Consider the following 22668-nt stretch of genomic DNA (forward strand, 5'->3'; position numbering starts at 1 on the left):
GAGGATTCAGGTAGCAATAAATAATTATTTATGTTTAGTTTCACTAATAAGCTTTGAAGGGCAACTTCTTTGTTAATTTTTTTTTTCTGCAGTTTCTTGGCAGATTTTTCTACATGCCTCAAATCTTACCCAGACCCAAACGTTATAACTTTTGAATGACATTTTTTTCTAAAAGGAAAAGTTCAGTTTTCTACCAAGTCATTTAAGCCTTCAAATTCATTAATTCATTGGCTTAAAATAGCAAATAAAAGCTTAGTGAATTATTCTTTGATACTACTTAGTTTAATATATTTAAACTTTGCCTGAATCCCATCTAATATTTCTTATCTATCTATATGTATAAATAGATATATATGGAAATAAGAATATCATGTCAAAAACAAAGTCTGGCTTTAAAATATCAAATAATGGAAAGCTCATATATATATGTTTTTATATATATATATCATATATGTATTATATAAAATAACAATCTGAGCCTTCCATTATTTGTTAGATATATATATATGAGCTTTCCATTATTTGTTATTTTATATATATATTATATACATATATGAGCTTTCCATTATTTGTTAGTTATTTTAAAGCCAGTCTTTGTTTTTGACATTATAATCTTATTTCTTCTTCTTGAAGTTTTCTTCCTTAGACTGCACAAACCCACTGCATTCTTTTTGTTCCCACAGGCACCCAGTCAGTCAGAGTCAGAGCCAGAGAAGGCTCCATTGTGCAGTGTGCCCCCACCCCCTCCTTCAGCCTTTGCAGAAATGGGTAGTGATCACACACAGTCATCTGCAAGCAAAACCTCACAAGATGTGGACAAAGAGGATGAGTTTGGTTACAGCTGGAGTAAGTTGTCTTTTTGTGATGCATTTAATTATAAGAGGTATTAAAATAGCTCTGAGTTTCTCAAGGATTGTGCCCTGGATAAATAAGTATGTTGCAGCTTTGTGATATATACTGCAGTTCTGTGTGGAAAGAAATGGTGTTTGTTTTGCTTGAATACAGCATACATTCCTGAAGCATGAAATCATACTCTTCCTTTCCTTTAAAAGTGCTGTTAAAGCTCACTCTGCCTTTTGTATGAGAATTAATAAGGACAGGGCACTCTCTCAGAAGCTATGCCACTCTGTGTCTTGAACAAGTCACCACCCCTTTCTGGGCCTCAGATTCCTCATGTAAAATGTGGCTCTTGTTGATATCACACCTTGAACTTCTGGTGCATTTTCTATACCAGAATGGTGATGTAGTATAATTGTGGAGATAAAAACTTTAGGTATTGACTAAACTGTTTAACTGTCTGTAAGCTTTAGCCTAGTTATTATCTCTCTTTTTAAAATGGAGTTCTCCCCTCAGGTTGCTAACATTCAATTAGACAGTGCCAAAAGAGTGCTAAGCACAGCACCTGGTGCCCAGCAGACTTTCATAGGCAGCTGTTCTTAGGACCAATAGGGAGTCTCTGTTTTCTAAGCAAATACCATTTTACAGGAAAAATACTTAAAATTTAGCCCAAAGTTATCAATGTCATTGTTTTAAAAAGTTTTATTTTAAAAATCGAATTATTTCCTTTAAGAAAGCTGCAGTACATCTTTTTAGGAAGTACAGAACATAAAAATTGTGCTGCTATATTGTGGGAATCAGGAAATAGTTTATGAGGTTGATGCAGTGAGGAATCAATGTAGAATGCATGACATTAGCCCATTAGCCATACAGTAACACTTTCTAAGATGACTGGTAAAGTTTGTAGGTTTCTCAGTCTGTTCTCAGTGACGCTAGAGCGTATTGCTAACAATCAGTGTAGTCAGAATGTACTCTTGAGGAAAATGTGAACTGGAATGTTTCGGTTTTCTATTATGAAGCCACCCCAAAATGTAATGGCATAAAACAATAATTTATTATTAATCTATCAAAGGGCAGTGGGTGACTGGGCCCAGCTGGGCTGGACTTCCAAGACAGCTCATTCACATGGTTGGCAAGTAATGCTGGCTGTTGGCTGGTTGCTCATCTGTGGCTGTGCACTGGAGCACCTACGTGAGGCCTTAGCCCTCATAAATTAAATAGGGTGCACAATAACCATCACCTCTTGAAGATGTGGGGTAGGAGATGTAAATGGTGTCATCTAATTAGGAAATGTGTCCCAAAGCTGGGATACATATATCAAGTTGTCCTGGTGTGATAGGTCTGTGCAAAAAGGAAGCTCATTCCCTTCATTTTGCATATATCTACCCAGAAACTGCCCAACATGATGTGATATACAATGTTGATATTCCAATGGGAGAAAAGCTTCCACTGTTCAGTGAACACAAATATTCTGGATGCCTCAGTTCTGTTCTCCTCTGCAAATGATCAAGTTTCTGGTTTAATCATAGTCTTTTGAGAGTTTGTAAATATGCCCTTTGGAGGCCGAGACGGGCGGATCACGAGGTCAGGAGATCGAGACCATCCTGGCTAACATGGTGAAACCCCGTCTCTACTAAAAAAATACAAAAAATTAGCCGGGCGTGGTGGCGGACGTCTGTAGTTCCGGCTACTCGGGAGGCTAAGGCAGGAGGATGGCATAAACCCAGGAGGCGGAGCTTGCAGTGAGCTGAGATCTGGCCACTGCACTCCAGCCTGGGTGACAGAGCGGGACTCCGTCTCAAAAAAAAAAGAAAAAAAAGAGAGTTTGTAAATACTAATTACTTCTCTTTGGCATAACCACCCCAAGGTGAACTGATTAATCAGACATTGTGCTCTCTGCACCCTAGATGCAAAGAAATTCCTCAAAGTTTGGGTCCTCCAGGAAACCAGTTCTGATGCCCAAGTGACTAGTCTATTTAGCTTTTAACTGACAAAGATTACATTTTGGTACTAAATACTGCCCTTTTGAGATAAAACTAAATAGCTTTCCACAGTAAAGCATTTGACTGTAAATTAACTTTAAATATGTATTTGTTGTTGTTGTTGTATGTAGAAAATATCAGAGAGCGTTATGGAACCCTAACAGGTGAGCTGCATATGATTGAACTGGAGAAAGGTCATAGTGGTTTGGGCCTAAGTCTTGCTGGGAACAAAGACCGATCCAGGATGAGTGTCTTCATAGTGGGGATTGATCCAAATGGAGCTGCAGGAAAAGATGGTCGATTACAAATTGCAGATGAGCTTCTAGAGGTAAGTTTTTGTGGAAAACTTTGAATTTATTCTTGTTTTATAAGTGTAATGGAACCGTCGGTTTCCAGAAAATCACCTATACCTTATAGCGACTGAGAAAGCCATTGCTTGCTTAATAAAATATATGCATTGCAGCAAATCTGGCTCTAAACCAAATTTCTACTAAGTAGAGTCCATGTTCCCATTAACATCCATTAAAAGGTCATGACTGTGTAGCACCAGAAACAATTTTTGCCCCAAGATAGTAATAAAGCTCACACTTCAAAAGCATTTGTTTTGTGTGCTGCATTTTTATTAGAAGTTTTTGAAAAGCCAAGTGACCAGTAATTCCCCAGAGGCTGACCCACTGGACATTCTGGAACTTGAATCACTAATGGGAGAAGTGATGAGGGTGAGGTGGGGTGGGGTCAAGGTTAAGGCTAAATAACAAGCAGTAACTCAGCCTGCCAAACAAAATAAATTTGTGGACCATACTTTATAGGGTTTAGAATTTTATTTGCTTCTGTTGTTTGTCCTTGCCCCTCCTGGGCTAGGATCCACATGATTTTATACTGCCTTTATGTTCTTTCCATGCTGAGTATGTTTCCCTATAGACATGGAAGGTTCAGTTGGCAGTGACTAAACGACCAAATGACTGAGCCAGTCATTTGCATTAGGCACTGTACTGTTTAGGCACAATTTGCTGCCTAAATCCTGAATCTACCCAGCATTCCTTCTCCCAGTGACCTATTTCCAGGGCTTGAGTTTTGAGACTAAGTGGGAAATACGACAGTAAGGAACTTCCCAGGATGGTCTTGCAGGTGACAAGTTTTTCCACAGAGCCCTCATTTTGTGCAGAGCATCCTGGGAGCCCAGTGCCTGCCAGGAAATTTGCTGTCTACTCTCCTGCAGTTGGTCCAAGTGGTGCCTCTTTATCAGCAGTCCATGGATGTCAGACTTCATGTGCATTATTTTAATGCTGGCTTTAAACATGAGCTATTCTTTTATTCACCATGAAAAGTCAGGTTCATGTTCTGGGGAGGAAAATATATAACATTTAATATAAAATATATTTGAAAGGAAGAAAAAATGTGCTTTTCATTAATGAGGAAGGATGATAAAAATTTATGATACTAAAATTTCAGGCCCAACTAATGCTATTTATTTCTCACAGATCAATGGTCAGATTTTATATGGAAGAAGTCATCAGAATGCCTCATCAATCATTAAATGTGCCCCTTCTAAAGTGAAAATAATTTTTATCAGGTGATCATTTTTCTTTTGCTAGTTTACCAAATACTTTTTGTTAGCATTTCTACTTGGAGTTCTTTTGAATGAAAATAAAACATTTGTGGCCGGGCCCTGTAATCTCAGCACTTTGGGAGGCCGAGGTGGGCGGATCACGAGGTCAGGAGATCGAGACCATCCTGGCTAACATGATGAAGCCCCGTCTCTACTAAAAAAAAAAAAAAATAGCCGAGCGGTGGCACGCGCCTGTAGTCCCAGCTACTACGGAGGCTGAGGCAGGAGACTCACTTGAACCTGGGAGGCGGAGGTTGCAGTGAGCTGAGATTGTGCCATTGCACTCCAGCCTGGGCAACAGAAAGAGACTCTGTCTCAAAAAAAACAAAGAAAAGGAAATATTTGTAAATATGTAAGTGTCATAGTTCCAGGTTTTGGGGGTTAAAAATTTTTCTCTGATAACCTTCTGACTTTTGAAGTAAGAGAATGAAAATAATACCATTATGTTATAACAGGTTGTTGTTTTTTTGCTTTCAGAAATAAAGATGCAGTGAATCAGATGGCCGTATGTCCTGGAAATGCAGTAGAACCTTTGCCTTCTACCTCAGAAAATCTTCAAAATAAGGAGGTATATGTAACTTATATTTGTTTCTCTGGGAAGACTTGATTGATGTGCACCTTATTAATTCAATCAAACAATCACCTAACACTTAGAGAGGGATCTTAGAGGTAGATAAGTTATATCCTTGGCCTTCAGGGAGTGTAAATCCTAGTATAAGAAGACGCTCATGGAAATAAGCATACCACTTATGTGAAGAGTACTTGTAGTCTGTAGTGAGGGTAGGAAAAGAGTTATCAGTTCTGCCTCTGAAAAGAAATTGAGAATAAAACTTTATAGGGAAGGTTACATATGAAGTGTATGTTGGAAGATTTGGGGGGTAAAAATGTTGCAAGCAGAGGGCATGGAGTGAGTAATGGCGTGGATACTCTGGCCAATGCAGGGAACAAAATTATAGAGCATCACTGAGCAATGAGGGGCAGGGAATGGGAGCTGGTGGGGAAAGGGTCAATATTAGAGGGGAAAGGGTCAAATCATGGAATACACTGGTAGGCTAACATGTGCCAGCCTTGTCTTTGAGACAGTGTGGAGCTCAAAGAATGAGAAATGTATAGTTAAAAATTTCTCTGGCAGTACTGTAGAGAAATATCAGAAGTAGCAGGGGAGAGAAGTTAGAGGAAGTAAGATAATTATTGGAATGATTCAGGAAACAGTTAACGAGGACCTGAACTAAAGCTAGAAGAGGAAATGGTTACATCAGATGTTTAAGACCCAAATCGGTAATACTTCATCCCCAACTAAATGTACTCATTGAGGAAAAATGAATGGTTGAAGATGTGTTTAACCAACAAATATTTTCTGAGTACTTTGCCTTATACCAGATATTGCTCCTTGGACTGGAGAATAAAACAGATAGGATATGCAACGTTTTCAGATGTCTGACTTAGTGATATGAGGGATGACTGTTTTCTACCAAATAGAAAATACAGAAAGATATTTGCAAAAATATGGTACATTCTATTTAGGGTAAGAACAAAGTGGCTGTTGGATAGCCTGGTAGAAGTTTACATTGGGACATTTGGTCTCCAGTTTAGAGATGATTTGCTGTAGATGCAGATTTGGCATTTCTGAGCCATAGAAACTGAGGTCTTGAGAAAGCATTTAGAGAGAAAGAGGGCCAAGGGCAGAATCATGTGGTAGCAACAATAAGGAGGAAGGCGAACAAAGAGATCAAGGCTATGAAGAACCAGGAGGGCATGTGGCAGAGCAGCGGAGGAGAGTGTCTTTCAAGGGTACACTCCACAGCTCTACATGCTGCCATGTAGCAAGAATCCAGCGAGGCGATGAGTAGAGAGAGTCCTTTGGGTTTGGTAACTAGGAGACTTTTAGTGGTTTTTGAGAAGGCAAATGATGGACAAGAAATCAAGGAGAGAGAGAGGCAGTGGCTAGAGAGTGATAGAGAATTGGGAGAGTGGTTTTGTTTTGATTTAGGAAAGCTTTGGATACATGTGTATGATGAATAAAAGGAGTTAGTAGAGAATGAAAAGCTTTAAATTAGAGGAACCTTGGTGATTATCAGTGGGGATAGCTGTAGGAAGAGAAACATTCTTTCCTAAATCAATATATAAAAATAGAGCTTATGTGTATATAAGATAGATGTACAAATCATTGTCTCATTCTGGCTGCTCCTAACATTCAACTATGCCATGTGGTTATTTAAGATAACTAGGTTATAAAGTAGTATATATTTTTTTCATATTACTTGTACTAAATATGTCTCTTAAGGAATTTTTAATAACGTTCAGGTAAAACATTAAAGTTTTCAATTCACTTGATAAATAACACAGTAAAGAATAATGAATGGTGTTTCTGCTGGTGCTCTGTCAGTGAGTTTCACCATTTGGTAGCTGGGCTGCCATCAGTTTTCGTTATACAGTAAATCCAGGCAGTCTTCAAGCCACTTGGTCTATCTGTGCTCTCAACTGATTGTTGTCCAGTTACACCTCATAAGTATTTTGAAAAGAATATAATGTTCATAAATTCCATAGAATGTTAAAATAGCAAAAATATATTAAAATAAATAAATGTATTAAAATAACAATAGTGTATTAAAATAAATAAATGTATTAAAATAATTTTGTATAATGTATAAAATAATTTTGAATAAGTGGCCCTTATATTTAAACAAATCAAAATTCCTAACATGCAGTTGTCCTTTTTGTCATTTCTTTCCCTCTGTCAGACAGAGCCAACTGTTACTACTTCTGATGCAGCTGTGGACCTCAGTTCATTTAAAAATGTGCAACATCTGGAGCTTCCCAAGGTAAATCTGCTTTGAATTGGAATGAAATGATGTGAGTTCCTTTACATCAGTGTTCTAAATCACTGTGTTCTCAAAAGTGTGGTCTCCAGATTAACAGCATCAGCATCATCTGAGATTTTGTTAGAATTGCAAATACTTGGGCCCACTCAAACTTACTTGCTGAATAAGAAACTCTAGGATTGGGCCCAGAAGTTTATGTTTTATTAGACCTGCCTGATGCACATTTAAGTTTGAAAACTACTGTGCTAACTGATACTTTATCGGGGTCCAGCTTGCCCTTTTGTCATTATTCCAAATTTTGAAATTTAGGTATCTGTCCATTGATTCCTTTACTAAGGTCCTGCTATGGAGGAAATAAAAATAAAGAAATAGAAATTATAGTTTTGTCCTTTAAAAATAGGAAAGCTCATATATTTAGAAGTGAATTTTCGACTCAGATGATTGCCTTTAAGAGATAGTTTGCTGAACAGAAACCTATAAATGCTTTTGGGTGCTTCAGGCTCATGCAGTTAAGCAGGTGGACAATGGAAGAGCATGAGTATAAGCTGAAAGAGCAGTGAAGTGCCCAGGAAGAAGAGGAAGGCAGGAGGTCGGGTAGGGAGGTCAGAGAATATTTATAGGAAATGTTGCAGACAGAAGGAAAGAGAGTGGTCCGTATTGCCACTCTCCAGCCAGGAGGCAGTGCAGCATGATGCTTCAGAGCCTCAGCTCCAGAGTCATTCTGTCTGGGCTGAATCCTTGTTCCATCAAGTACACACTTCACACATTGTATGATCTTTCTTTGCCTCAGTTTCCTTATTTGTAAATTGAAGATGATAATAGCACCTTTATCCTGGCACATGGTCAGATTCTGTTAAGTATTCAGGGGGAAAAAATACCCTGACGATGTTGATATTTTTATTGCTATTGTTTTTTACAGGGATAACCATATACAAAAATGCATCGCTCTGGTCTTGTACTATACACGTAAGAGGAGTCTTTATCATGATGGACTATTTCTGTTGTGGTTAAAAAGAAAAGAAGTTACTAAAGTCTTTTTACCTTTCTATCAAGAAGTCCATACACTTCAGTTTGAGAATCCCTCATTCTGTCGCCATTTAAGAGAGATGACATCTTCCTCTTTCCCTTTCTGATTTCCGCTCTTAGTTTATTTTCCTCCTAAATCCTGAAGAGTTTACAATATTTAACAGTGCAATCATTTCCCTATAATTTGTTAATTATGAAACATTTAAATGTATGTTGAATACTTTATAATGAATGATTTTTTTAAAAAATCTGTTTATGTTGATCTTTAGAAAACTCCAAAATTAGATAATTTTAAAATATCCTTTCATGGTATGGATTTTAATTTATCATCTGAGGCTTAGTATATTCTAGGATATAATGAGTGCCCAGGAAATGTTTGTGGAATGAACATGTTAGATGAATAAAGAGCAGCCTACTGTAGTGGTTGGGAGCACAGACTTAAAGCCAGACCACCTGGGTCAGAGACCTAGATTTATCACTCACTGGCTATGAGACTGTGACTTTGAGCATGTTTCTTAACCTGTACATAGTTTTGCCTTTTGAAAATGGACTTAATAATTGTCCAACTTACCTCATAGACTTGTAGTGAGAATTAAGTATATATTGTGAAAATTAAATATACATATGTACAGTTTCCAGCACCTGGCACACGTATACAAGTATTGTTTGCTATTATTATTGTTTTAATAATTAGGGATGAATAAGCTGGTATAGAATTGTCTGATGGGTACTTGTCAGTGATTTTCTCTGATGTTTTCTATTTCCACATTAGACTACCTGATTAAGGTGCTTGATAGATGTTCATAGCATCTTAATCCCCTACTCAGAACCCCCCAAGGACGTTCATTTCCTAACAGATACGTTCAAGTTCTTTGGCTGGGCATTTAGCAATGAGGGTGGACAGAAGCCTGTGCTGTCTGTCAGAAGCCCTTCTCACATCCTGAGTGATCGGCTATAAATCACTTAATCCCATTGGTCCTCACTTTCTTCTTCTGTAAATGGGCTGCCTATATTAAGGGTTATTGTTGGGATTGGATGAGCTAATGAGCAAGGTTCCTTCGTTCTGCAATATAAAAGCTGGTTTCTGCCTTTCGCCTCCTTTTTTATTTATTCAGCAGATGTCTATTATGTGTACTTCCCTTTCTAAATTAGATGCTATTGAGGAATGCAGGACCTTGGAGAACCTCAATGTATTGCCCACTGAAAGCTTCCATTTATATGTAGATTTCAAACAAATCTAAAGCTCAGGTAGCTAGAATGTATTTATTGATGAAAGCCAAAGTAAGTAAGGGGATACAAGAATCTTTTAAAAGTAGCTAGACAGAAGAGGCAATTAACCATGATTTTAATGATTTTAAGTGTGGGCTTTGGAGTCACTTAACTTCTCTGGGCAATAGGCAAGCCATTTGTTCCATGGTGAGCAGGTATATGCATACCAACCTCCAAAGACTGAGGGAGCTGAGAGCCTGAAGAGAGAGGCTGACAAATCCAGTTTATCAGAAAGAAATGCTTAACAGGGACTTACGTACAGAAGCCATGTTGCGGGTGGCCACAAGACAGTGGATCCCAGCATCCACCCTCCAGAAAGTATTCTTTACGTAGCAAGGATAAAGATATGTAGCTGGTCACGTCTCAGAGTTTCTTGCTGAAACTTGTTACAGTGGAGAGGTTAGGTAAACATCTTTATGAAGGATTATCTATGCTACAGGGCTCGCTACAGAACACCTTGGTATGCAGGAGTCAAACACTGGTCACCATGGCAGTTTCGCTTCAAGGTGGTGTCACTCTTGCCATACAACAGGCTATCTTCTATACCGTTTAACTTCTCTGGGTCTCACTTTCCTCATGAGATGAGGAAAATCCCTTTACGTTAGAGATGCTATTGTAAGGATTAAATGAAAGAATTTATACAAAGTGCTTACCACAGTGTGAGTTATTATAATTATTTTTGTTAATACTTCTAACCATGAATTTCTGAGTTCCAGATAGAACACATCCTTGAAAACATCTCTTGAGGAAGCCATTGTTAAAAATGACGTTAAGTGACATATTACACTAAGCCTGGCACTCCTAACCCCATTATTATATGGCTCTGGGAATAAAACTCAATTAAGCCAAGAAGGGAGAAAGAAACAGCTTCTAACACTCATGAATCAGCTTAAATCTTTTGTCATTTTTACTATCCTACATTTTTTTAAAATTATAGTTAGTTATTTGACATAATAATTTAATGGTAATGTAACATGTGTTCATTATGTTATTTACTTCTTAGCAACCCTGTGAGCTTGCCATTATTTTCTCCACTTTGAACTGTTCCCATAACTCCAAATAGTAGAGCTGGAATTGAACTCTGGTCTTCTGCCTCCAAGTCCCATTTCCCATCCATTACCTATTTCAACTTGCTACTGGGCGCCCTCTGCCTTTCTAAAATGCCTGTATGTTCCTTCTAGGAATCCTGTACTTCAGTCAAACTGATTTGAATCAAGAGCTCATGGAGAAGGTTTTGAGAATTTATCCCTCCTTGCCTTGGTTTATATCACTTGGTCTTTCTGACTTCTTTTAACTTATATAAATCCTACATACACTAAAGACCGAACTTAAATGTCACCTGTGTTTATTTTGAAATATTACTTCAATATTTTGGTTTATATAGTACTTACTATTAATGTCTTCATTTTATTTGTCACTTAACCATGTTTGACCCAAGAGCTTGTCTCCTGTGATGAAATTTGATGTGGGTATCTTTTCTGTACATCTAAAACGTACACATGTTGAGAGAAGAAATTCTCACTTTTTCTTTCCCGTTACTTACTGTCATGGACATAGTTCAGACTGAGTAAATATCTGGGAAGGAAGAATGAATAAACGGTTATGTGCTGTACATGCATAAGGGGGAAAGATGTTGAGATCAGGAGAGTCAGGAAGAGAATAATTTTTGCATTGTCTAAAAGTGAGAGCTCTACTAACAGCTCATTTCTAGTTCTGTTTTGACTCCTTAGAAACTCTTGACAAGTCAATTATCTTTTTTTTAATCTTTTATATTTTTTAAAAATGGGAAAATAGAAGTATAAGCAGAAAGCTCCCGTATGTAGAAGCTAAACCCACAGTAGCTGACTGAAATGCAAATTCAATTGGTCAGAAAACAGTTTTGATTAAAGATTGATTTTTAGCACAGTGTGCCCTAGGAAGTACCCATGCATCAAAGCAGGTAATAGCCTTCTATGACTGTCAAAGCTGTGCTTCATATCCATACAATTTTATGTGACGAAAGCCTTGAAATAGGATTAAGAGTTTTTCTTCTTTTGAATTTTAGAGAAGCTTCTACCTTCAAAATAATCCTCCCAATAATAATAATTTGTTAAGCTTAATTCGACTTTTCATTCTTGTTTATTACTCTTTTCTAGCTGCTTAATGATACAGCTCATTCAAAAATATGTTTCCTTGAAGCCAGGCGCAATGGCGTATCCCTGTAGTCCCAGCTATATGGGAGGCTGAGGTGGGAATTCAAGACCAGCCTGGGAAACATAGCAAGACCCCATCTCTAAAAAACTTTTAAAATAATATTTTAAAACAGAAAAAAAACCATGAAAATATGTTTCCTTAATTTGTTTTCTATTTCCTGTATGGTAGTGTTTTAATAACTAGCCCCAAACAAAGTATCTCAGATCTCTTCTTGCTAAGGACTATATGCACTCTGGTAAAAGTAAGTTGGAAAGTTGAGCAGTTAAATAAAAAATTGCACACTCATATGCTGTTATCCTTTCTTATTTGTCGTCCTGTTTTTCTTTTTCTTATTTATTTATTTATTTTTATTTTTTTGAGACTCAGTTTCACTCTGTCGCCTAGGCCGGAATGTAGTGGTATGATCTTGGTTCACTGCATCCTCCACCTCCCAGGTTCAAGCGATTCTCCTGCCTCAGCCTCCTGAGTAGCTGGGATTACAGGTGTGCACCACCATGCCTGGCTAATTTTGTACTTTAATTAGAGATGGGGTTTCGCCATGTTGGCCAGGCTGGTCTTGAACTCCTGACCTCAGGTGATCCACCTGCCTCAGCCTCTCAAAGTGCTGGGATTACAGGTCTGAGCCACCACGCCCAGCCTCATCGTGCTTTTCTGATATCAATAAATTGTTTGTTGATGTGTATATAGTTGTTTTTGTAGTATTCTAGTTGAGTTTGGGCATATTATGCATGCAGATTTGTTGCTTATTGTTTCTTTTAGGACTCCTCTTGTTGCAAATAACAGAAAAAAAACGAACTAATTCTATTAGGTTTCATCAAGGAAGAGGATTTGTGGACTCAGGTCAGCAACCTTCAAGGGTAGTTGGTCCTGTGACTGAATAGTGTCATCAAGAGCCTGTTTCTTTCCCTGTCTCTGTGATACTGTGCCATTCAGTGTCAACTTTATCCCAAGACTTGTCTTTCTCATGGTTTTAGAATGGCTGCCAACCATAGTTGGGCCATGCACTACTTCTTTTATATGTATCTTGGGGGAAGGGAGAGAATGGCTATTCAAGCCTTCTGAGCAAAAGTTCCAAGATTATCCTAATTGAATCAGTTCAGATCATGTGTCTACTTCTGAGCCAGGGACTGTGACCATGGGACTGTAATTGTAGAATTGACTTCAGTTGTTCAAACCCCATTCTTGGAGCTCCTTAACTTTTGCTATGTAACAAATTACCACAAAACTTCACAACTTAAACAACAGGCATTTATGGTCTCACAGTTTCTATGGGTTAGGAATTTCAGAGCATTTTAGCTGGGGGATCTGCTGAGAATCTCTTGTGCAATTGCCGACACATTGCCAGCTAGGGCTACAGTCATCTCAAAATTTGACTGAGCTGGACATTGCTTCCAAGATGATTTACCCAAATGGCTGTTGGCAAGAAGCCTTATTTCTTCTAAATGGGGCTGCTTGAGTTCTTAGGACAATGGCGGCTGGCATCTTGCAGAGCAAGTTATCCAAGAGAGACAGCAAGGAGGAAGCCCCTTTGCCTTTTTTGACCTGGCTGTGAAGTTATACACCATTACTTCTGCCTTATTCTCTTTGTTAGAATCAAGTCACTAAGTCGAGCCCCTGCTCTTAGGTTCCTTCTTGAAGGGAGAAGTAGCAAATAATTTCTGCTCATATTTTTAATCTACAGCCTGAAACATGGTGAGGGAAGAAGGTGGGAGAGAGAATATGGAGGTTGGGGGAAGAGAGGGGTGGGTGGGAAGGCTAGATATTCTAATAAAAATCAATTTGTATAAAGGGGTAAGATGGGAAGCAGTATTAGGTAAACAATCAGCAAATACCCACTGTACCAATAAAGTACTTTCCTGACCGTTACGTGACAAGTATTATTATTCCATTTTGTAGACAAGAAAATCTAGATTTTGTAGGTAAGAAAATTGAGGATTAGAGATGTTAAGTGGCATATCCAAATTTCTATTGTTAGGTAGAAGGTAAAGTCAATTCTGCTCACTCTAAAGGTGCAGCTTACTCTGGCAGATACACATGACTGATTACCTGGAAAGAGAGAGGTAGCAGAGAGATGGTCAGTGGCAGTTCCAAACTCATCAGGCATTAATAATCTACCTCAGAAGAGCCGCAGGTTGATAATCTTTAAAATGATGTTGAAACCTACCTTGATGTCATAGCCATTACCATAAACATCTCTGATGGCACATTTAACTCATGTGTATATTTCAGAGAAACCATGTCAAGATTCCCTTTTCTCTTCTTTGCTTTTTGTAACTTTTCTCTGGAGAAAAAATTAGGTTGCTGGCTCTGGCCAGAATGAAAATGTTAAAAACTCGATTTTAATTTTATTAAAGTAAACATTAAAGAAAGCTAAAAGCCAATATTTCTGAACATTTGGTTTTGATAAAGGGAAATGTGGAAAATGTAGCAAAGTAGGTGTAGCTCCCCAGCCTTGGCAGGTTCTTGGAACTTGTCTTGGGACTGAGAGGCATTTTCAGTCTGCAGCAGATTGAAATGCTGTTCTCTGGAGAAACAACTCTGAGTGTTCAGCCCCCAAAAGGACAGAGTCTGCATCAGTAATGGCAGTCTGCCTGCTAAAGGAAGAAGAGGGGCAGAAAAGAATGAAGGGACTAGATCCTGTTGTTATTTCCAAGGGACAGGCCATAGAGGAGGTGGGATTCTCTGGTTGGTTTTGAATGACTTATTCAGTCATTAGACAAAATTTGTAAATGCTGAGTGTTTTGATTGAATTATTGAATGTATTTTTGCTGTCTAGATATTTTGCTAAAGTTACTAAAGATGTCAGACATATGGGAAGAGTGACAACACTTGAATATTTGATGGAGGAAAATTTTTGCCCATTAGGAAAATTTGAAAGTTTGCTTAAGAAAAGACAAGATTTCTAAGATCTTAGATGTAAGATCCAAGGTCCTAGATTTCTGGACTTTAGAAGAGTTTTAATTGCTTTTCTTACCCTTGGTATCCATTTGGATAAAATTAATCTATCTCAAGTCTTCTAGGCATTTTTGTTTTTACTTTTCTAGGATCAGGGGGGTTTGGGTATTGCTATCAGCGAAGAAGATACACTCCGTGGAGTCATCATAAAGAGTTTAACAGAGCATGGGGTAGCAGCCACGGTGAGGTTTACCTTTCTTGCTGTCATTAAGTAGTTGGGGAGGGAATTACTTTTGGAGTATCACTCAAATTCTTCTGCATTTCCATTTAGGATGGACGACTCAAAGTCGGAGATCAGATATTGGCTGTAGATGATGAAATTGTTGTTGGTTACCCTGTTGAAAAGGTAATTTTCCAAAATAAAGCAAATGGTAATATAGGCCCATCCTTGGGCATGATTAAAGTGTTTGTGTCTACAGATCATAGGGAATTAGGGTTTTGTAGCTGTAAAAGACATGTTCTTAAGGAAAAGAAGAGATTATTCACAAGTTCTTCAATTTCTATTTCTTATTTTCCAGGTAGTGTTAAGGTGTTTTTTGTTGCCAAATTATTCAATATTCACTGGGCATTTTTGATAAATATTTCCATTTTTTCCTTAGGAAAACTTTAAACTCTTTAATAGTGACTGTTAGTGCGAAAATATTTTTAATGAATATTTGCTGTTATAAATATCCACTGTATATACTACTTTATAAACAGATTGTAAGACTCAACCATTAAATATATAACTTTTATTAGGGTTAAACATATCTTGTTCTTGAGTTTCCTCTCCTCAAAAGAGATCTTAATATTTATTTAGTATCTCATTTGAGGCCTTTTATTTATAAGTGCCAGAAAAAAGCTTTGTTTCCTTGAAATATGGTATGCTTTTTCTTTCTTATAATGAGGGAGAACCATATAACTGTTAATCATTTCTTCATTGTCCAGTAAGAAGCTTAAAGTTACTTTTTAAAAATTCAGTTTTTAATAAGTATTTAGGCCAGATCCTTTAACCCATAAATCTATGTTTTAACTTTTCGTTTGCCTTGACTTTTTTGTTGCATGCTTTTCTTATTCTGCTTGTAACATATGTGTTTCTATTTTATTAAAACTGTTTGTGTAAGCTGCTTCTATAGAATCAGGAAGTAGGTAAAATAACCCATATATCTTCTAAGGTTGTGGGCATCCAGAAAAATGGATGAGATTAGAGATGTAAAAAGTTGAAAGTCTTATGTAAGGAAAAATCTGGTCAGAGCTAGAGTTAAAGTAGAAATTAACCATGGCCCTAATCTACATCAGGCATTTGGAAAAGATAGAGAGAAATTAGAGCCATTTCTTTCTTTATCCAAGTCCTGACAAAGAAATAATTTGCATCTGTCTCTCCCGTTAACCACAGAGAGAATTAGATTCCATTGGTAATGGTGACTCATGGGTATGTCAACTAATTCACCTTTGAATTTTGTTTCTCTTCCACACATACACCCTGCCAGTTTATTAGCCTTCTGAAGACAACAAAGACGACAGTAAAACTTACCATCCATGCTGAGAATCCAGATTCCCAGGCTGTTCCTTCAGCAGCTGGTGCAGCCAGTGGAGAAAAAAAGAACAGCTCCCAGTCTCTGATGGTCCCACAGTCTGGCTCCCCGGAACCAGAGTCTATCCGAAGTAAGGCCTCTGGGCTCATGAGAGTCCCGCACATATGGAACACCTGAACTCAGCAGAGGGTTTCTGCTTGGGAGGCAGTTGCCTGCCTGTGGCTCATTGTTTGGAAGGTGGTAGTCAGGGAGCCCTATGGTGAGGGCAGGGTGTAAAGAGAGCACTTCTAGAAAAAGAGTACTGGACTGTTAGGCAGGCAGTCTGTGTGCTGTACATTAAGCAGCTGTGGCATCTTAGAAACCTACCCACTCAAAGCCTCAGCTTCTTCATCTCTGAAACAAGGGAATGGTATTCTTTGCTCTCCAAAAATCTGTTGCTAAGGGCACCTTGATTCCAGGCATCTGACTAATGAATTAGAAATATCATTTTGTAGATGATTTTTTTTAACTGGGAAAATAATTTAACTTCCCTAAGCTTCAGCTTTCTTATCTGTAGAATGAATGTGCAATTATCCTGTTTCATAGGTGGGATCAGTACTGCCTGCCCCTTTAAGAAACTCTTTAGTCATTGCCGTGGTCTACATAGCAGATCTGAGTTCTATGCTTAAGGTGTAATAGTGGGTCTTGTCATAATGGAAATGGATTTAGGTTAAGTGAACCGTAGGATGACACTTTAATGTGTCATTACACTTCCAGTCTAGTATACGGAGGTATATTATTCCTTTGAGTTACTTTTCGAGAAAGAATACACTGATGTGTAATAAAACAGTAAGTTTCAAGCTCTGCAGCATCAAAACTTTAAAAAATTACTTAAAGGCATTGGCTTTTTCTGTAACAGGGGGTGGGGGGAGAAATTTCTTTTGGCCTCCAAACTGTTCTTTTAACAGTTTTTTAAGGAAACACTAGTTTAAAACATTTGTAATGTACTTGGATGAAAAAGTCTTAAAGTAATACATCTCCGAAAATAATCCTTTATTTAGAAAGACTGGATAATTCACTGAAGTGCTAAAAGATTTTATGGAAATTTTCTCATTTTTCAATTTTATGTTGATCCCTAAATAGTGTTGTCTATAAAAATATGAAATGCTAAATGAAAACTTAACATAAAAGAAAATATCTTACACCTGTTCTTACCATTTAAGGAGCAAGAAAATAGTCTGTTTCTGATTTCCTAAAAAGAGAACATCTTGTCTAAAGCATACGCTACTATACCAAGTGTCCTAGCTTTCCCAAAACATGCTATTTGCTGTATGCTCTTTGTTTTATCATAAAACATATGATATGATATGAAGACTCTCATAAAATAACGTATCAAATTATATTCCCCTTTTCTCATGATCTATTCTTACCTATTCATTTCGGAACATATATGCACCAGGATTTGACATCTGAATGTATAAAACATCAAGTGAGACCCAAGGAGAAAACTGCAAATGGTCCTTTTTTTTGCTTAGAATTGATTACATAAGAAGAGATGCTCTAGGATAAGAAGGAAACAAAAATGTAAAAAGCCCCGAAAAGCAAGCATCACAACCAAAATTATTGATGTGTTTTGTGGTCTTCCCTGAATGTACTTCTAGGTCTTTGCAACATATCTCTATTCTGAGTTTTATAAATCTTTTAACTCATAAGAAGTGTGTTTGGCTTCACTGAAATGGATAATATCAAAGTGAAACTTGAGGTTCAATTTAACTCTGTTCTCTCTTCTTCATATCCTATCCTTTATATCTCTAGCAATTTAAAACATGCAGGATAGTATAGAAAATAATTAAATGAGTAATTTTCTGCCCACTACCTTAAATTAACAATGGTGATTTAATCACATTTGTTTTATTTTTAAATATAATTAAAAGATTGAGGTAAATATAAAGTCTCTTTTTGTCCACAGTCTTGGACCTATTTCCCTGCCCATCCCTCAGAGTCAATCTGTGTGATGAGTTTGATGGATATGCCTTGTAACTAATTTTTATTTGTATTTCATTTTTAACTTATTTTTAGATACAAGCAGATCATCAACACCGGCAATTTTTGCTTCTGATCCTGCAACCTGCCCCATTATCCCTGGCTGTGAAACAACCATCGAGATTTCCAAAGGGCGAACAGGGCTGGGCCTGAGCATCGTTGGGGGTTCAGACACACTGCTGGTGAGCACCACCCAGAGGTGCTTCTGCACAGGCGGTCCTTCAGCCAGGCCTCAGAGACCATTATGGGGAGATTTCTAGCAGTTCTAGTAAAGGAAATGTGAAGGCCGAGAAAAATTGTATTTGTTATTTTAATTTATAAGGCAAATATTCAGTTGGGTACAGGGGGTTTTCCTTTGAGCAAGCCAATAAATACTGACTCAGCAAGATTCTGCTACACTGGTGATTTTGACCTTGAAATTTCAAAGTGTTTCTATCAGTTCACCAGTCCTTGCTACATTTTAATTTCCTTTTTGCTGATATCCAGGTTGAGTTAAACCCATTTTAAGAGGAGTTTGAGCCAGGCCCGATGGCTCATGCCTATAATCCCAGCACCTTGGGAGGCTGAGGCAGGTGGATCACTTGAGGCCAAGAGTTTGAGATCAGCCTGTTCAACATGGCGAAACCCCAGCTCTACTAAAAGTACAAAAACTAGCCTGGCATGGTGGCATCTGTAATCCCAGCTACTTGGAAGGCTGAGGCAGGAGAATATCTTGAACATGAGAGGCAGAGGTTGCAGTGAGCTGAGATTGCACCAGTGCACTCCAGCCTGTGTGACAGAGTGAGACTGCATCTTAAAAAAAAAAAAAAAAGAGAGAGTTTGAAAAATTAGATACTTTGTAGACAAAATTTTCTAAATGCCAAAAATACCTTAAAAATGATTTCATTTATGAATAAGAAAGTTGTCTCTCATCTATGTATGCATGTTTTATTTTATAGTTTTTTCTTTAATGTTCTCTATCATTAGGAAAAATGTATAAGCTCCTTTGAGCCTTTTAGCAAAAATTGTTGTTACACTTTCCCTTGAATTATATGGGGCTTGTACCTGTAGAGCCAGAGTTTATAACCCTTATTGCTGTCTGTCAAAGTGTAATGTGTTTGGACTCCATTTCTGCTCACCATTCCTAGGAGAATGGGATAAGTATGGGTATGTTTTGTTTGGGCCCTTAGGGTGCCATTATTATCCATGAAGTTTATGAAGAAGGAGCAGCATGTAAAGATGGAAGACTCTGGGCTGGAGATCAGATCTTAGAGGTATAGAATGCCTGTTTTTGACCTTCAAAATTAACAGAGAAAAGGCTCCTGGGGGGAGTGTTTCTTTCTTTGCTTCTTTCTCTCTCTCCCTTTCCCCACCTTACTCCCCTTTGCTTCTCATGTTCCTCACAGTCAGTGTCCCATTTCTGTCCAGGTGAATGGAATTGACTTGAGAAAGGCCACGCATGATGAAGCAATCAATGTCCTGAGACAGACGCCACAGAGGGTGCGCCTGACACTCTACAGAGATGAGGCCCCATACAAAGAGGAGGAAGTGTGTGACACCCTCACTATTGAGCTGCAGAAGAAGCCGGGAAAAGGCCTAGGATTAAGTATTGTTGGTAAAAGGTGTGACTGAGGAAGACAAACCCAATGCTCCCTTGGAAATGATGGGACTTAAATTATTTTAAAGAGTAATAGCAGTAGCTGAATCTTTTATCAGTGGCTAGTGTTCAATAGGTAATTGTTAGCCCCGTCACTACAGAACCATAAAAAGATGTCGGTTTTGGACTTTTAAAATCAGAATATTGGAAGGTTTTGAAGGTACTTAACAAAAAGTCATTTGGTATATTTTTGAGCACCTGCTATGTGCTAGGAAATACATTAAGTTTTCAGAAACACGGTTAAAGAAGACATGGTTCCTGACCTCCAAAAACTCATCATCTGGTGAATGTTGAATTAAATATATTCTTGCAACAAAGGAATCTATTGATGAGTGACAAAGATGCTTTGTGGGGGACCCATGGTAGCAAAGGAGAAAGGGACCAATTGACCCTATTTAATTAAAGTGAATTAGGGAAAATTTCCAAGAAAAGAGGTGTCTGAGCTGAGGCTAAAAGTGATAAGTGAGAATTGGTTTATTAAAGGAGAGTGGAGGATACTGTAGGGAGAAGGATCAGAGTGAACAAGAGTGTGCCATCAATAGGACCTAAAGCAAGGGGCCTGGGTGGTAATGGAATAGTGAATGCACAAAAATTCACAACCTAATTCATTTATATATAAGTACGTTTTAAAAGTATTTACATATAAGTAATATTAACAAATTCATTTATAAGCGATACTAACAAATATATAATCCAGCAAATTTCATAAATCTTTCTTCCTTTTAGTATTCTAAGCCCATCTGGATCTGATCTCAGAATCTACCAAATAGTTAAACTTGTGAAGTCAGCATTCAGTAAAAAGCGCACCTGCAGTCTGCAGTGGCCCTAAGTTGATTTCGTCATTCCTTGGGCCTCAGATAGTCACCATTTCAAATCAGCTTATTTTTTCCAGTGAGTTGGAAATCTGTGAAATGGTGATCTTTATGTCAGGATATCCTTCTTTGGAAATAGGCATTCTTCAGAATTGCCAAACCAGCAGCATAGACCCCTGGTTCTGCAGCGACTTTTCTGTATGGAAATAAAAAGCATTTACACCATTTTGTTTTCTCAGAGACAGCTAAAGGCTAATTATTTTTAAACACAAAGAATTTAGCATATTATTTGAGTCTCAGTGGGAATATGTCTAAAAATTATACTTTTTTTGGAATACAGTATCAGTAGCCTAGTTCTTATGAAACATGACATGGGTAACATGGCTACTACAGGATGTGGGGTCACCAGGTCATCATAAAAACCACCATTAATTAACCCTAAATTCTATGAAGACCATACAAAGACCATCTAATCCAATATCCAGTTTATAAAGATGGGAAAGTGGAAGATCAAATGGTGAAATTGTTTGATGTCATGACCTTGGCAAGAACAAGTGATACAGTTCAGCTTTTACTATGTATTTCTATTTATGGTTATCTTCGTATCTTTAGAAGTTTTGGGGTTTTTTTTTTATAGTTTTGTGAAAGAACGGTTGGGAATAAGATTTGTGTTTATTTTGCATAAACGTGTCTCGTGTGGAAGATGTGTAATGATTTCAAATAAAAGACATCACAGCAATGGTATTTAGATTTTGAGTTAATAAATGGTGTTTAGTTTGAGATACACATCTGTTATGATTTTCAGTAATATTAATGATGTTGATGGTGATAGCAACATATTTATTTAACCACAAGTTACTATCATTCAAAGCTCCATTCTTGTTTGGAAAGAACAGTACAGCTTGCATCCAAGGACTGATTCTTAAGTCTTACTTTTGCCACTTAGTAGCTGAGTGACCCATAAAGTGAAAATGGTAATACACACTGCTACTCACAGTATATAATTGATGAAGAATAAATATGTTTATTGGAGATATTTCAATCTATGAAGCACTATAAGACATAAGCTGTTATTTATCAAAAAATATAATTCTAATGTTGCCCCAGTGTTGCTCCAAATAATAAAACTTTTAAAGTCATAAAAACAAGTAAAAATTTTGGGTAAAAACATAACTTTTTATTAAATAAGCATTGCATTACAGTTGAGGAAAAGATAATGTTGAAATTCAAAATTGTGTGCAGAAACGATACTGGAGTATTTGTGTCAGACATTGTCAAAGGAGGAATTGCAGATGCTGATGGAAGACTGATGCAGGGGGACCAGATATTAATGGTGAATGGGGAAGATGTTCGTAATGCCACCCAGGAAGCGGTTGCCGCTTTGCTAAAGGTAAAAGATGCCAAAAATAATTCTGTGTAATAGCATAGAAGAAAAAAGAGAATTTTAACATTGGGCTATCATAGTCAAATTACTAATGACTTCTCTTTATTTAAAGTGTCACCTCAAGGCTGGGTGCAATGGCTCACGCCTGTAATCCCAGCATTTTGGGAGGCCACGGCGGGTGGATCACTTGAGCCTAGGAGTTTGCGACCAGCCTTGGCAACATGGCAAAATCCCATCTCTACAAAAAAAATATAAAAATTAGCTGGGCATGGTGGTGCGTGCCTTAAGACTGATTCTTAAGTCTTACTTTTGCCACTTAGTAGCTGAGTGACCCATAAAATGAGAATGGTAATACACACTGCTACTCACAGTATATAATTGCATGAGTCTGGGAGGCAGAGGTTGCAGTGAACTGTGGTCATGCCATTGCACTCCAGCTTATGTGACAGAAATCCTGTCTCAAAAAAAAAAAAAAAAAAAAAAAAAGTCAAATCTTTTAAAATGGAAAGACTTTATCATTTATCTTCCATAAAAGGGAATGTTTGCTCCAAATACTAATCTGACTCAAAACTATTGAACTATTTGAAATTGACATTTAAAATCAGAA

General features: G+C 37.6%; 1 protein-coding gene across 4 annotated transcripts in view; it reads left to right on the forward strand.

The window, feature by feature from the left end:
* MPDZ (multiple PDZ domain protein) overlaps positions 1 to 22668 on the forward strand; it is a 145546-nt gene that overhangs the window by 109299 nt on the left and 13579 nt on the right. For all 4 annotated transcript variants that reach the window (XM_011967898.1, XM_011967899.1, XM_011967900.1 and 1 more), the window contains 12 exons: positions 684 to 846; positions 2951 to 3147; positions 4301 to 4392; positions 4906 to 4996; positions 7170 to 7250; positions 14783 to 14875; positions 14965 to 15039; positions 16163 to 16337; positions 18266 to 18411; positions 19399 to 19482; positions 19637 to 19830; positions 21920 to 22067. In XM_011967898.1, the coding sequence (XP_011823288.1) occupies positions 684 to 846; positions 2951 to 3147; positions 4301 to 4392; positions 4906 to 4996; positions 7170 to 7250; positions 14783 to 14875; positions 14965 to 15039; positions 16163 to 16337; positions 18266 to 18411; positions 19399 to 19482; positions 19637 to 19830; positions 21920 to 22067 (1539 nt within the window). The remainder of the gene's footprint in view (positions 1 to 683; positions 847 to 2950; positions 3148 to 4300; positions 4393 to 4905; positions 4997 to 7169; positions 7251 to 14782; positions 14876 to 14964; positions 15040 to 16162; positions 16338 to 18265; positions 18412 to 19398; positions 19483 to 19636; positions 19831 to 21919; positions 22068 to 22668) is intronic.

Source organism: Mandrillus leucophaeus, unplaced genomic scaffold (genome assembly GCF_000951045.1).
Source record: "Mandrillus leucophaeus isolate KB7577 unplaced genomic scaffold, Mleu.le_1.0 Scaffold818, whole genome shotgun sequence".
Classification (NCBI taxonomy): Eukaryota; Metazoa; Chordata; class Mammalia; order Primates; family Cercopithecidae; genus Mandrillus; species Mandrillus leucophaeus.